This window comes from Filobasidium floriforme (assembly GCF_021052385.1).
Source record: "Filobasidium floriforme strain CBS 6241 chromosome Unknown HD553scaffold_1, whole genome shotgun sequence".
Lineage (NCBI taxonomy): Eukaryota > Fungi > Basidiomycota > Tremellomycetes > Filobasidiales > Filobasidiaceae > Filobasidium > Filobasidium floriforme.
In genome coordinates this window covers 1,611,002-1,622,275 of record NW_025763622.1, presented here as the reverse complement: position 1 = coordinate 1,622,275, position 11,274 = coordinate 1,611,002, and the positions used below count along the sequence as shown (strand labels likewise).

Below are 11,274 nucleotides of genomic sequence, written 5' to 3'. Positions count from 1 at the left end.
CAACGAAGACAAGACTCGGCCGCCCGGTCACAACACGAGGGGCGCACAGTAAACGATTTCTATCAAGGGACACGGATCTTGGTTTGGTTTCATCGGAAGATTTTAGCATGAATCGCATTGTTATTGTACACATTGTTTCGTCTTTCCCGGAACCCATTATGATCCTCACCATGTCCCCTTTTTCCCCGTTTCAACCATCCTGTCCGTCCTAACGCACAGGCGTCCCCATCTCTCGGCAATGAGCTTTATCGTTTCTTGGTCTTGCCAGTCTTCTTGTCGCCCTCGCCACCTCCCATGGTAGCCTTCCAGAGCGCCTCCTTGACCCACTTCTGAGCCATATCGGCGAGGTCTCCACCGGCACCCGCAGCGTCGGTAGCGGGCTGAGCCTTGGGGGTCTTGCTCTTGCGCGATCTAGACGAAGAGGATCGCTTGGCCTTGCCAGCGCTCTCCTGTTGACCCTTTTGCCAAGCGTCGGCCATCTCGCCTGCAAATCCGCGGGCCATGTTGGCGAATCCTGCCTGTTGACCCCCACCGACGGCGTTGTTCAGGGTGGAAAAGATGTCTCCGATTCCACCGCCGTTGGCAGGAGCGTTCCCCCCAGCGTTCCTTCCACCGGTAACCCAGCCGAACAAGCTGATAGCGAGGGTAAACAAGCTCCCGTATCGGAAGACCGTGCTGAAGAGTCCCGTGGCCACCCTCAGGGTGCTCATCACCGTCCTCATGGACAACCAGATGGCCAGCCCGCTGACGAGCAATGGCCACCAATCACTCAGGCTCTTGCTGCTCGGATCGGTGAACAGATCGGTCACGCCATCCGTCAGTGATCCAATGTCGATCATCCTCAACAGCCCAAAGACGCTGGACAGGGTGTGGACGAGGATCCCGGGGATCTGAGTGGGGTTGTTGTACGCCGTATAGGCGAGCGAGGCAGGGTTGGAGAGGAGGTTGATCAAGGGTTGAAAGGCTTGCAAGACTTGTTGGGCGGGAAGGGGCAGATAAGGCCCGACGAGGGAGAGGAGCATGCTGAAGTGACAAGAGGAGGTCAGCCCGAGGACAGAGCCGGTCGCACAAGACGTGTTAGCACTCACTTCATCTTGGGCGATGGTTCTGCTCTATACTTTGTGCTTGTTTAGGTATGTTTTGAGGAAGATATAAGGGTTGTACGTTGTGTCGATATCGTAATCCACTCTTCGTGTTTTTGTGGAACCTTGGCCCCCCCTCCTCTCCGCTTCAAGACATCAATCAATCTCGGTTCCACGCGCGCGCGCGCCCAAAGACTTTGGAAACCACGACGTCATCGCATCGAGCATCTCATGGAAATCTATAGTGAAATGGCATGTGCGAGAGAGCTACACCAATGTTCGAACAAGGAAAAACCGAAAGGTGGAAGTGAAACCCATCATGCGAATCAGAGAGAAGGTGATCGAGTGGGAAACGACAGACGACATTTAGCCTAGCCGTCCCTGCCTTGAACTCGTCCACGTGGAAGCTGTATGTATCCTGTGTAGGTGTATGAACCGGAAAGAGAGAAAAGAAATCCGTCGTGCAGCCTGTCCTATGGTTCCCCGTCTCCCGACCTTCACGTCCGTTGTTGCCAGACCGATCGATCCGCACGCATCTTGCTCCGCTATTGCCGTCTACTTCTTCTGTCCGCCCGTCTTGAACAAGACGAGACCGGCGAGGGCGACCGAGTATCCAAACACCTGGATGGCGGTGATGGTCGATCCGAAGGCAAGGACCGAACCCGAGATGAGGAGCTGTGCAGTAAGAAAGTACGACGAGCCAATCAGTCAGCTTTGACGATCATTTCGAGTTTCACACAAGGCAGAAGACCGCGACTTACGATATCCTTGAGCACACCAGCCAAGGTCAAAACCAATCCCGATCCAACGGCGATCAAGAAGACGGCCGCGACGTTCAAAGCGAAAGCGATCCCGGCGTTGGTAAAGAGGACGAAAGCTCCGACTCGCTCTAGGTGGTAGAACGGCTCGACACCCTCGACGAGGAGCATGATGACAAAGTTGAGAGCGGCGCAGACGGGGGCGTAGTAGTAGAGCGAGACCAGAGGGTCCATCTGAGGGCGATCAGACGGCGATCAGCACTTTTGTCAGAGACTGTTGTCCTAAGGGCAGTGACTCACCTTCATGCCGTGCAACAAGATCTCGATCATGACCAATCGCGAGGCCTCGAAACAGAGGGCCAAGGCTTGACAGATGAAACCAGTCAAGACAAAGTGCAGTTCACCGTAGGCGGCTATCAAGATCGTGAAGGATCACAGCATCAGCCATCGACGAGAGTGAAACGTGACCGAGCGTGATGCGGCCGCTCACCAGTGCAACATCCGAGCGAGATCATCTATGACAAAACGGCACGAAAACCATATTCAGCACATAGTCCCTCCGGCCCGCGTAACGACACCATCACGCCGGATTCGAAACTTACAGCGACGACTCCGATAAGCCTCTGGTTGGGCTCCTGCAGCCTGAAAGCGAACGAGATCAAGAGGATGACGACGGGGTTGAATGCCTTGAGCATCTGGATGAATGATACGCTCAGGCTGTGATCAGATAGCGATGTCAACATACTACGTTCTCAGCAGGATATGCCGAGGACACACGGGTGCTCACGTGAGGTAGGCATAGTTGGAGAGAATCAAGCTTCCCGAGAAAAGCACTCCGATGGGCAAGATCGACCTCATCCATTTGTCCCGCTGCGAATCGCCCCCAAATTGGTTCAGCACGTCAATCTCGGCGGAACCCAAGCCAAAGCCTGCCTGCCTTGTTCAGATAGACTCACGGGCATGTCGATATCCTTGACACCGTCCAATAACGTGGTCGTCCTCTGCAACACCCTCGTTCCGATGGCCTATAGTCGCGTCATTCGTCAGTCCTATCCACTCTGCTTCACCGTCCTGCTATTTTGAGGGAGAACGCACCGAAAAGATCAAATGCCACTATTGACCGTGACGAGCACCATATCAGCTCTACCGAAACCTTCCGGAGTTCAGGTCGATTCGGACAACTCACGGTGGTCAAAAAGATCGGGTACTCGAAACTGAGCTCGGAAAAGATGTACTTGTTGTACAAGATCACCGAAACGGAACATCCCTGTCGATATGGAAGAAATGGAGTTCAAGAAGAAGAGGTCGAATAGGCCGAAGGCAGACGAGGAATGGGTAGTTGATAGGGACCGAAAGAGTTGCAAGTCAAGTTATCAGATTCGTGGCTTATTCAAGGCATTCGAGACGGAGCTTACCATCCAGATGGGAATGACTGTTTCGGCAGCAACCAGATGTCATCGGCATCATATTATCGGGAGGGAGGTTTGGTAGCGATGGTGAAGAGCGAATTTCATTGCAGCAAGAGAGAGGAAGCAAGAGAAAAGGGACCGAGAAGTGGGAATATGTTGTCAGCTCCCGTATCTTCTCTCTCATCCGGATCATTGTCGTCTCTAGCTCTTTTCCAGCCATTCTGCGAAAGAGCGTGGCAGAGGACAGAGGAGAAGCACCGCCGGACTCACTGAGCCATGCGGGGATGTTGATCTTTTTAGGTTGAGCCGGGGTGGTGAACGTGCGGGAAGGTTCCAGCCTGTCCAGGGTCCACAGCGTCCGGTACAGGTCGAGTAGGAGGTTTCGCAACAGTGTGACGAATAGCGAAGTCGAATTGATTTGGCGAACGTACAAAGGATAGGGTGAAAAGAGATGCGAGAGAGGATGACACCCCGATCAGCCTTCTGTCTCTCGCTCGCAACGAGCCACGGAGGACAAAACCGCCGCCGCCTCGCAACTCGTGGGAACCTCTCACTGACTTGATCTCGAGAGTATCGTTCGGGCTAAACTCGTCGACATCCTCGGGCTTTTGCATGGATTGCAGGGGGATCGATGATTGTTTATCGTTGTCGACCATCTTTGCCAGAGTCGTTGGTTCCGAGTGGGGTTTTCGGGAGTCGAGGTGCCGGGTGAGGGGTAAAGAGAGAGAGAGAGGTCAAATGTCTCGAGGAAGAGGAAGACACTAGGTGGTGGGGTAGGTCTCAATCGATCTTGCTCACGTTCAACGACGATGGATGCATGATGATGATGAGTGTGGTTGCTCGAGAAAAGAAAGACAGAGAGCTTGGGATCCTCTGCAAAGCTGGAGAGAGAGAGGAGGGGGAGCAGCCGTGACAACCTTAGCGCGTTTTGTTTCCGAAGAGCGAAAGTAGCAACGCGGGGCAGGCAGGGGAGGGCGAAGGAAATCGCTTCCGGACCTGAAATTGAGCGAGAGGCGGGGCGGCAGCAAGGAGCAGGAGCGACAGGGTTTCGGATGCTAATCGACCGATCAAAAGAAGCAACGTGCAAGATGCCGAGAGCAGGACTCGTTTCACCTTCAGGATCATCGGATGGATCATCCGTTGATCCGCCTTGTGACCCCCGATCATCTCTAGACCATGTTTCATCTGTGGAACTCACTCCCATAACAATACTCTTGAGCTATGCACAACCTGTGATGCACACACGGTCAGACCTGTCCGCAGAAGGCAAAGGAACCCGTCCAGGGATTGTGAAATCGATAGCTCCTCACTGGGCTTGACGTTCGCCATTGCGCTGCTTCAGGACCCTCGACTGGGGATCATTTAAACCAGTTGGTGCAGTCCATCCTGCTTCTTTGGAGGCAGACGCGCGGCACATATCACAGAACCTTGATCGTGACAGACTTAGATGATACTGCGACACGGACTAGTCAAGAAACGAGGTGTCAAAGGGTGATAGTTCACTGAGTTGTGATCGATTCGAAACAGGATCTGTAGATCCAGCTCGCGCGAATCTGCATCAGCGAATCCCGCTACCTGCTCTCGCATGTCACAGCAGGACACCTCCCACTGGCGGCGGCAGTACCTGGAGTTTGCTCAAGAACACTCGATTTACGAGTAGCAACGGAGCCTGAGCGGACAACAGAGAATAAAGATCATATTCAATATGTACGTCTCTGATTAGGAACCACACAGAGATTCTGGCCAATGCAACACTTCTCCTATTTTGTCTTGTCCTGTGGTGATCCTGACCATCTTGTCGCGAACCTTCTGCTCGAGGTCGTGGATGGGTTCCTTGCCCGAACCATGCCCATACTCCTGTATGGCGTGTGCTATCTCGTCTAGGAAAATTCGGTCGTATACTCCAGGGTCGGGCTTCAACCTAACTTGACGCTCAGTCCCGATCGTGTCGCGGTTGATGGAACAATGTATCGGGTCATAAGCTTTAGATCGTCTCCTCAGTATATTCTGAGCGATAGTCGAGATCCTCGTCGACTCTTCGGCTGCAACGAGACTCGGAGTTGCGTGGATGATTTTGGACAACTCGACTTTCACCTTCGTGGCGAGTTCGACGAGTGAAGGGCCATCTCAATCCGTTCTATGATCTAGTAATATCCCCCAGTAGATTTCCGCAAAGACGCTAGCATCAATGACTGACGTTGTTAGGTGGGTACGAAATGTCGACATACCCGTCCGAGAGTGTTCAAAAAGGTACGCAGGTGCTCTTCTCGAGAGGCTCTTGGCGATGGACGCAGCGATCGAGTCTAGGTCGGGTGTAGTATCCGAAGCGCCGGACATGATCTTGTGCTTTGACAGTAGGTCTCGAAGTGGTATCCGCGAATTGAGCGTGCTCCACGACCGACAAGACGGGTGCCATAATGGTCCGCGGTGATAAGGTGTTGAACTCTGATAAGCATTCTATCTCTCTGTCATCCTTAGATGCCATTATAGCCTCTAGAATAACGAGCGACAACAGCAGGGAGAGCATTCGTTCTCTTCAGGCAAATGAAAGGAACGCTGTAATATCGACCGTACGGCGCGTCAAGGGCGTCAAGAGTCAGGAGAAAGATGATTTGGCTGTGGTTCAAGAAAGCAAAGGACATAGCATCACCGTACTTGACGACGAATTGAGCCATGGCTGCAGGCCACCAACAGGTCGCGTCATGTTACATGTCAGCTGATCGTCGACCGAAAGTATGATCACTATAGACGCCATAACAGGCACGTGGTCACTGCAGATTCCTGAGGCAAGAGTGAGTACAGCTTCACCAGGACTACGTGATGGGATCGAATGAAAGGAAGGTTGCCGCACAGCAGTGAGCATAGTTTCGCCTGCATCGTTCGTGGGTCTGGCGCAGAGCGCCCTCTCGTATATCGCGACATGAAACGGCAAGATCATTGCTTCCGACGAGAGGGAAAAGCGACCAGGCCAGGACGGAAAGCATCTCCCGCGGACGAGCTCGACAGTGACATGCCTCTCATCTAAACAAATACCCTAGCCTATACTCTAACAACCGTCTGGATTGAAAAACAAGGGAGCACTCTCGGTCTTGGGCGACTCTGGTCTCTCGGTGACAGGATGACCTTGCTCTTCCTTCGTTCTGTCAGGCTTAGGGCCGAGCTCGGGAAATGCTTTGGTATCCTTTCTTCCCTCTTCGAACAGTCGCTGTGTTTCCTCCGAGGGTAAGCCATGTTGTTCGCCTTCAGCTTGAATCTGACTTTTCAGACGATCAAGGTGCTTCAAGAGCTCGTTCGTGTCGTACTGGTTGGACGCCTGTCGGCTCATCATGGCGCGCAATGCTGCAGCATCGGTTCCGTCTGTCTCGAGGATGGAGAGCAGACTGAATACTTCCTGGACAAGCGAAGTGGTCAGAGTGTTCTGATCTGCATTGGCGCCAGTCTGGGATGGGGCGGTCTGTACAGAACCGGACATGGTGGGAGTGTTTGTGACCATCGAACTCGCTTCATCATGCGAGCTTTGAGAAGTCGAATCGGAATGTTCGGGCATGATGGATGTTTAAGTTGTACGGAACTTGGGTGAGAGTTGGTATGCGGTGTGATCGTTTAGGTGATGGACTCAGCCGGCCTGACTTTCCGTATGTTATATCCTGCTGCAACCATTCCCGTCACATCACTCCCTTGTCAGTACCGGCGAAGGTATCCTTTATGTAATGCTGTCGATTGGCAGCAAGTTCGTCATCGTTAGAAAGGATAGCCTATCACCCTGAGGTCCGATCAATGGAAACACGGCCGGATAACGAAAAGGAAAGTACAGCCAGCCGGGAGGTTTCGACTCCGCTAGTCGTCTGACATGCCCTCCTTTTTCTGGCTGGCTGGCTGGCTGGCTGGCTTACCGTGATCTGATCGCCTTTCCCAAAAGTGCGGTGCGCCAGTCTGGTAACCCACCGTTGTCCAATCTGAAAAACGCGCTGTGTCATCCTCTTTGTCGCCTCACTCCCGCCAAGGATCAGACCAGGAAAATTATATTGACAGACTTGTGCATGGCGACTATGGCTACAAATGGCTCGTTAAGAGAGGGATGATCGACGAGAGGAGCGCCAGGATCAGGCAAACATTGTTGTATGGTATCGCGCTCTGACCGGAGTTCCTCGCGCCATCGTCTTGAGTCTGCTGTGCAGGCGTCGAGGAGACCGTCCTCGAACCTGTCGGCATGACGCTGGACACGATCGGTACCTGACCGACGCTGTAGTGAGAGGCATTGGCCAATCCCACGGTCTGTAGTGCTCCCACAGCGGGAATGCCTGCAGAGGCGTTGAAATTGTATCCTGCCGTAGTGTACGATGGGTTTGGCAGGAGCACGTTGGGTAAAACGGTTGGGATGACAGCTGTCAAGAGAGACTCCACTTCGGAGAGGGTCTGTACCGTCGTCGGTGTCGGATCCGTAGGAGCCTTGGTGACAGCCGAAGTCGTGACAGTCCCATTGGTAGAATTTCGCGCGGCGGAACCGAGCCGTTCCCCATTCGGCAATGGCAAGAACCCAACAACAGGACTCTGAACACCGCTGATTCCATATCCAAAGACGGTATAGACCTTTCGCAAGAACGGCGTTCCGAGCTGCCAATCGGCGTCCGAGTTCGGAGGGGAGACAACAGGCCAAGCCAAACACATCGAGCTGCCCGATACACGAGCGTACATCCATTCGCTCGGTTGCAACTCGATCACCCTGCCACCATTCGCGCCAAAAGCGAACGTCATTGTCTGCCTCGTATCGCATGGAACTGCCCAGCGCCCATCCGCAACTTGTCGCGAATCATGAACGTGCGAGAACAGCTCGTCGACGTCCTGTTGAGGCGCAAAGATGCCGTTGGTCCCCACATCGAGCAAGGCGGTCGACCCCGATAATCCGGTCAGGCTCGAATTGTACGTCGGGGCGAGGGCGACCTGCGTCCCATTCATGGTGACTTGACCCAACTCGAGCGTCCAGTATAGGTATTGCTCTAATTCCAGATCCACCCGCGAGAAACCATCCCCTGCCCTCGACGTGTTCAGTCCGTTGACCTGACCATAAGGCACGACGTCGTGCCATTCGATATCATCGACCGTCCTACCGCTTCCCGCCGTTGTCGCGTTGGTCGGCAGGACGTATTCGCCAGAAACGCCCCCAAAAGTGATGGATGACCCGGACGTCTTCTCTGAATACGGCTGAGACGAATTCGACAAGGCCAGTCCGAATACGGGATACGAGGGGAGCTCTGTCCCATTCGATCGGTTGTTGCTGTCCAGATTGAACAGGCTCTCCAAGAAGGGCGGGTAGTATTCCGGCACTGATTCTGCCCGTTTGCTCAACGATCCTGTCTGCGTAGACGGTGCGGAGGAGATGGTACCGATAGGTAAGATGGAAAAGAATATATTTGCACCAGACGATGTCGCCTCTGTGCTCGAGGTCGTTGTCGCGGTTGTGCCACTCGTAGTCGATGTAGTCGCTGATGCCGCTGACGACTGGGAGCTTGGGCTGGTCGTAGCAGAAGTCGAAGTTGACGACGAGATGATCGGCTGCACCACCTGACCTGCCCCCAAGCCGATCCTCGCCAACTGCGACAACCTTGGGAATCCTAGTCCCATAATACCTACGATCCCCTCGGCATCCATATCGATGTTCGTCCCGTTTACGACGCCAAACACCTGATCGGGCAACACGATCTCGTCCATCCTGCCCGTAGACGAGACATCCAGGCTCATTCTTTCTCTCGCCATATAACCCGAGAGGAACGATCCGTCCGAGAACGTCAAGTTGAATGCGCTCGAGTTGTCGGCGATTGGTGTGAACGATCGGGAGATCGACTCGTCGTAAAAGTTATCCGAGATGTAAGGCTTGTCGACCTGCGGACAGGACGAAGAGCTACATCCCTTTGATGAGAGGAAGATATCAGATGAGGCGATATCGACTTGAAGTGGGTAGCTCTTGGGTGGATTCCCGATGGTCAAGGGCATGATATATATCCTGCGAGTAGTGATAGTAGAATCGAACGGGATCAGTCTATCGGTATCCCTCAAACAGATCGTCAGGTTGAAAGCCTCACCCTGATCGACTATCCAAATCTTCAATGGCCCCGACTACCTCGTCTCCTTCAGCCCGCTTGTCGTGACCAGCACTTCTCTCTGACAGCTTGCTCCGATGGAACAGCTCGACCTCTTTCCCTTCAGCTAGACCCAGCCTGAACATCGGTTTGGCAGGTTCATGGTCGGTTCGTTTGATCAGAGATGATGACCTCCCTCGTTTAGGTATCAACCGGGAGGTGGCGACGAGACCTCGGTGTGCTTCATGCGCAGAGACAGTGGTCAACAGGATCAATCCGAGGAGACAAGTGGTGCCGCTTTGAGCTGGCGGGACCATAGAGGGCAGACTTTGTTTCAAGCAAACTAGGCGCTGCGGGATTGCTGCGTCAGGTGCAAGTGAGTTCTGGACCCTGGTGTCGATCGATCTAGGCGAACGAGAAGATCGCGGTACGGCGAGTTGACAGGGAGCGAGAAGATGGGGTGTGTGGGCCTTGATACCTTGGCCAGAAGCTAGTAGCTAAAACGAGTCACGGTGGTTCATGTGTGCATGCTTGTCAAACTAGTCTGGAAGCTGGAAGGATCAGATGACCCCCAGGCCTGGCGCCTGGAATTGTTTTGGTTCAAGCATTCCGAGCGCGCAGCGGAACTTCGTCAACAAAGCAAACCGCACAGCCACCACGCACCCGCAGCAAACACCTGGCCTTCTCGGCACCGTGACGATAGGCGGGTGTCAGTCGAGAGATTATGATCATGCCCGGGAGTACAGGGATGCGTGTCAAGTACAGGATACAAACAACAAAAAAGGTCGATAGTCATCGAGAGGGGCCGGCGTGGGCTAGAAGGATACGCCAAGATGATGCCCGGAGGTGATGGAGAAGCAGTCCCAAACTAGTTGTTCAGTCGAGTTTGATCACCACAGTTCAGACACTAGCCGTACGTAATAGACGAACAGATGATGATCAGCCTCGATATATCGATTTTGACCCTGATTCCCTTCTGCCAGCCCCACTCCGCGAGCGCAACCAGCACAACGGCAATCTTTATAGGATGCCAGAAGAGGGGAAAAAAGCCTCGACTGACCTTGTAAAAGACGGTCGCTCCTTCATCCGCGCTCCTCAACTGCATCGTCTTGTAGGATAATCCAATATGCCCGCACTTTTCGCACTTCTCCTGGACCTATTCGGCGTGGCGATGAACCGTTCATGGAGAAGAAAAGTATCAGCTACCTTTATACCATCCCGCTCTAGATGCATGTGGAGTCAAGTCGACATACGACCGGATCGTCGTCCTTTTGTCGAGTCCCATCGTCCTTGTGGCCCTGGACGAGCGCTCGCTTTTGACGTAATGATGAGGGAAAGGCGTTGGGATGCGAGTAGGTCTTGACGTCCAGGTTCTCATACGCTGATTGCACAAGGACGGCATATTCAGTATCCGAGGTGGCAAGGATGGGGCGATTGTACACAGGAATCATGGAGGAGGGGACCGTCGATTCGGGTAGCTGCGGTAGTCTTCGAGCTGTCCGTTCAACTAGCTTCTTCTTGCTACCCCTCCCTGGCCAGATCCCATGATATCCTCCTCTTCCCCTCATCAACCAATTCCCCGATACCGTCCTCTACCAACGGGTCTTCTACACTCCCGACAATATTTGAGCTCTGACTCACAACTCGCCGGTTCCCGTCGTCCACATTGTTCACAGGCAATCTCATCCATATCCCCCGGTAATGACAACAAGGTCCCACAAGCCGGGCAGAAGAGCAGGGATCCGATGCGGTCCGCTCTTGTCGTCGTTTGTTTGCTGGCCATATTTCTCGAATTTATTGAGCTGTCAGGTTGGGGACGAAGTTGTGATGCAGAGAAGTATGGTGGGTTCAGGTGACTAATTAACTAAATCAAAGCCGAATCTTACCGAACTTTTGTCTGCTCAAGGAAATGCTTCCTACATCTGATCACGGAAGCAAATTTATCACG

The 11,274-nt window shown here is 53.5% G+C and overlaps 4 protein-coding genes across 4 annotated transcripts; all 4 read right to left on the bottom strand.

Moving 5' to 3' along the window:
* Window positions 1-99: 99 nt before the first annotated feature.
* On the bottom strand, window positions 100-1,227 carry HD553DRAFT_15738 (uncharacterized protein). The gene is made up of 2 exons (XM_046176799.1): window positions 1,089-1,227; window positions 100-1,023 (listed from the first exon to the last, which is right to left on the bottom strand). Exons 1-2 carry the CDS (start codon window positions 1,091-1,093, stop codon window positions 246-248), a joined length of 783 nt encoding a protein of 260 aa, XP_046040411.1. The 5' UTR covers window positions 1,094-1,227; the 3' UTR covers window positions 100-245.
* Window positions 1,170-4,030, bottom strand: HD553DRAFT_303347 (triose-phosphate transporter family-domain-containing protein). The gene is made up of 12 exons (XM_046178862.1): window positions 3,808-4,030; window positions 3,520-3,587; window positions 3,256-3,272; window positions 3,027-3,107; window positions 2,936-2,953; window positions 2,797-2,865; window positions 2,628-2,710; window positions 2,443-2,557; window positions 2,331-2,355; window positions 2,141-2,253; window positions 1,844-2,074; window positions 1,170-1,757 (listed from the first exon to the last, which is right to left on the bottom strand). The coding sequence occupies exons 1-12, from the start codon at window positions 3,903-3,905 to the stop codon at window positions 1,638-1,640; spliced, it is 1,038 nt and encodes a 345-aa protein (XP_046040410.1). The 5' UTR covers window positions 3,906-4,030; the 3' UTR covers window positions 1,170-1,637.
* Window positions 4,031-7,115: 3,085 nt separating this feature from the next.
* On the bottom strand, window positions 7,116-9,854 carry HD553DRAFT_303337 (putative peptidase). Its single transcript, XM_046178861.1, has 2 exons — window positions 9,330-9,854; window positions 7,116-9,250 (listed from the first exon to the last, which is right to left on the bottom strand). The coding sequence occupies exons 1-2, from the start codon at window positions 9,641-9,643 to the stop codon at window positions 7,303-7,305; spliced, it is 2,262 nt and encodes a 753-aa protein (XP_046040409.1). The 5' UTR covers window positions 9,644-9,854; the 3' UTR covers window positions 7,116-7,302.
* Window positions 9,855-10,036: 182 nt separating this feature from the next.
* Window positions 10,037-11,169, bottom strand: HD553DRAFT_303335 (DNA-directed RNA polymerase i 13.7 kda polypeptide). Its single transcript, XM_046178860.1, has 4 exons — window positions 10,968-11,169; window positions 10,580-10,707; window positions 10,387-10,482; window positions 10,037-10,233 (listed from the first exon to the last, which is right to left on the bottom strand). The coding sequence occupies exons 1-4, from the start codon at window positions 11,107-11,109 to the stop codon at window positions 10,195-10,197; spliced, it is 405 nt and encodes a 134-aa protein (XP_046040408.1). The 5' UTR covers window positions 11,110-11,169; the 3' UTR covers window positions 10,037-10,194.
* Window positions 11,170-11,274: the final 105 nt, after the last annotated feature.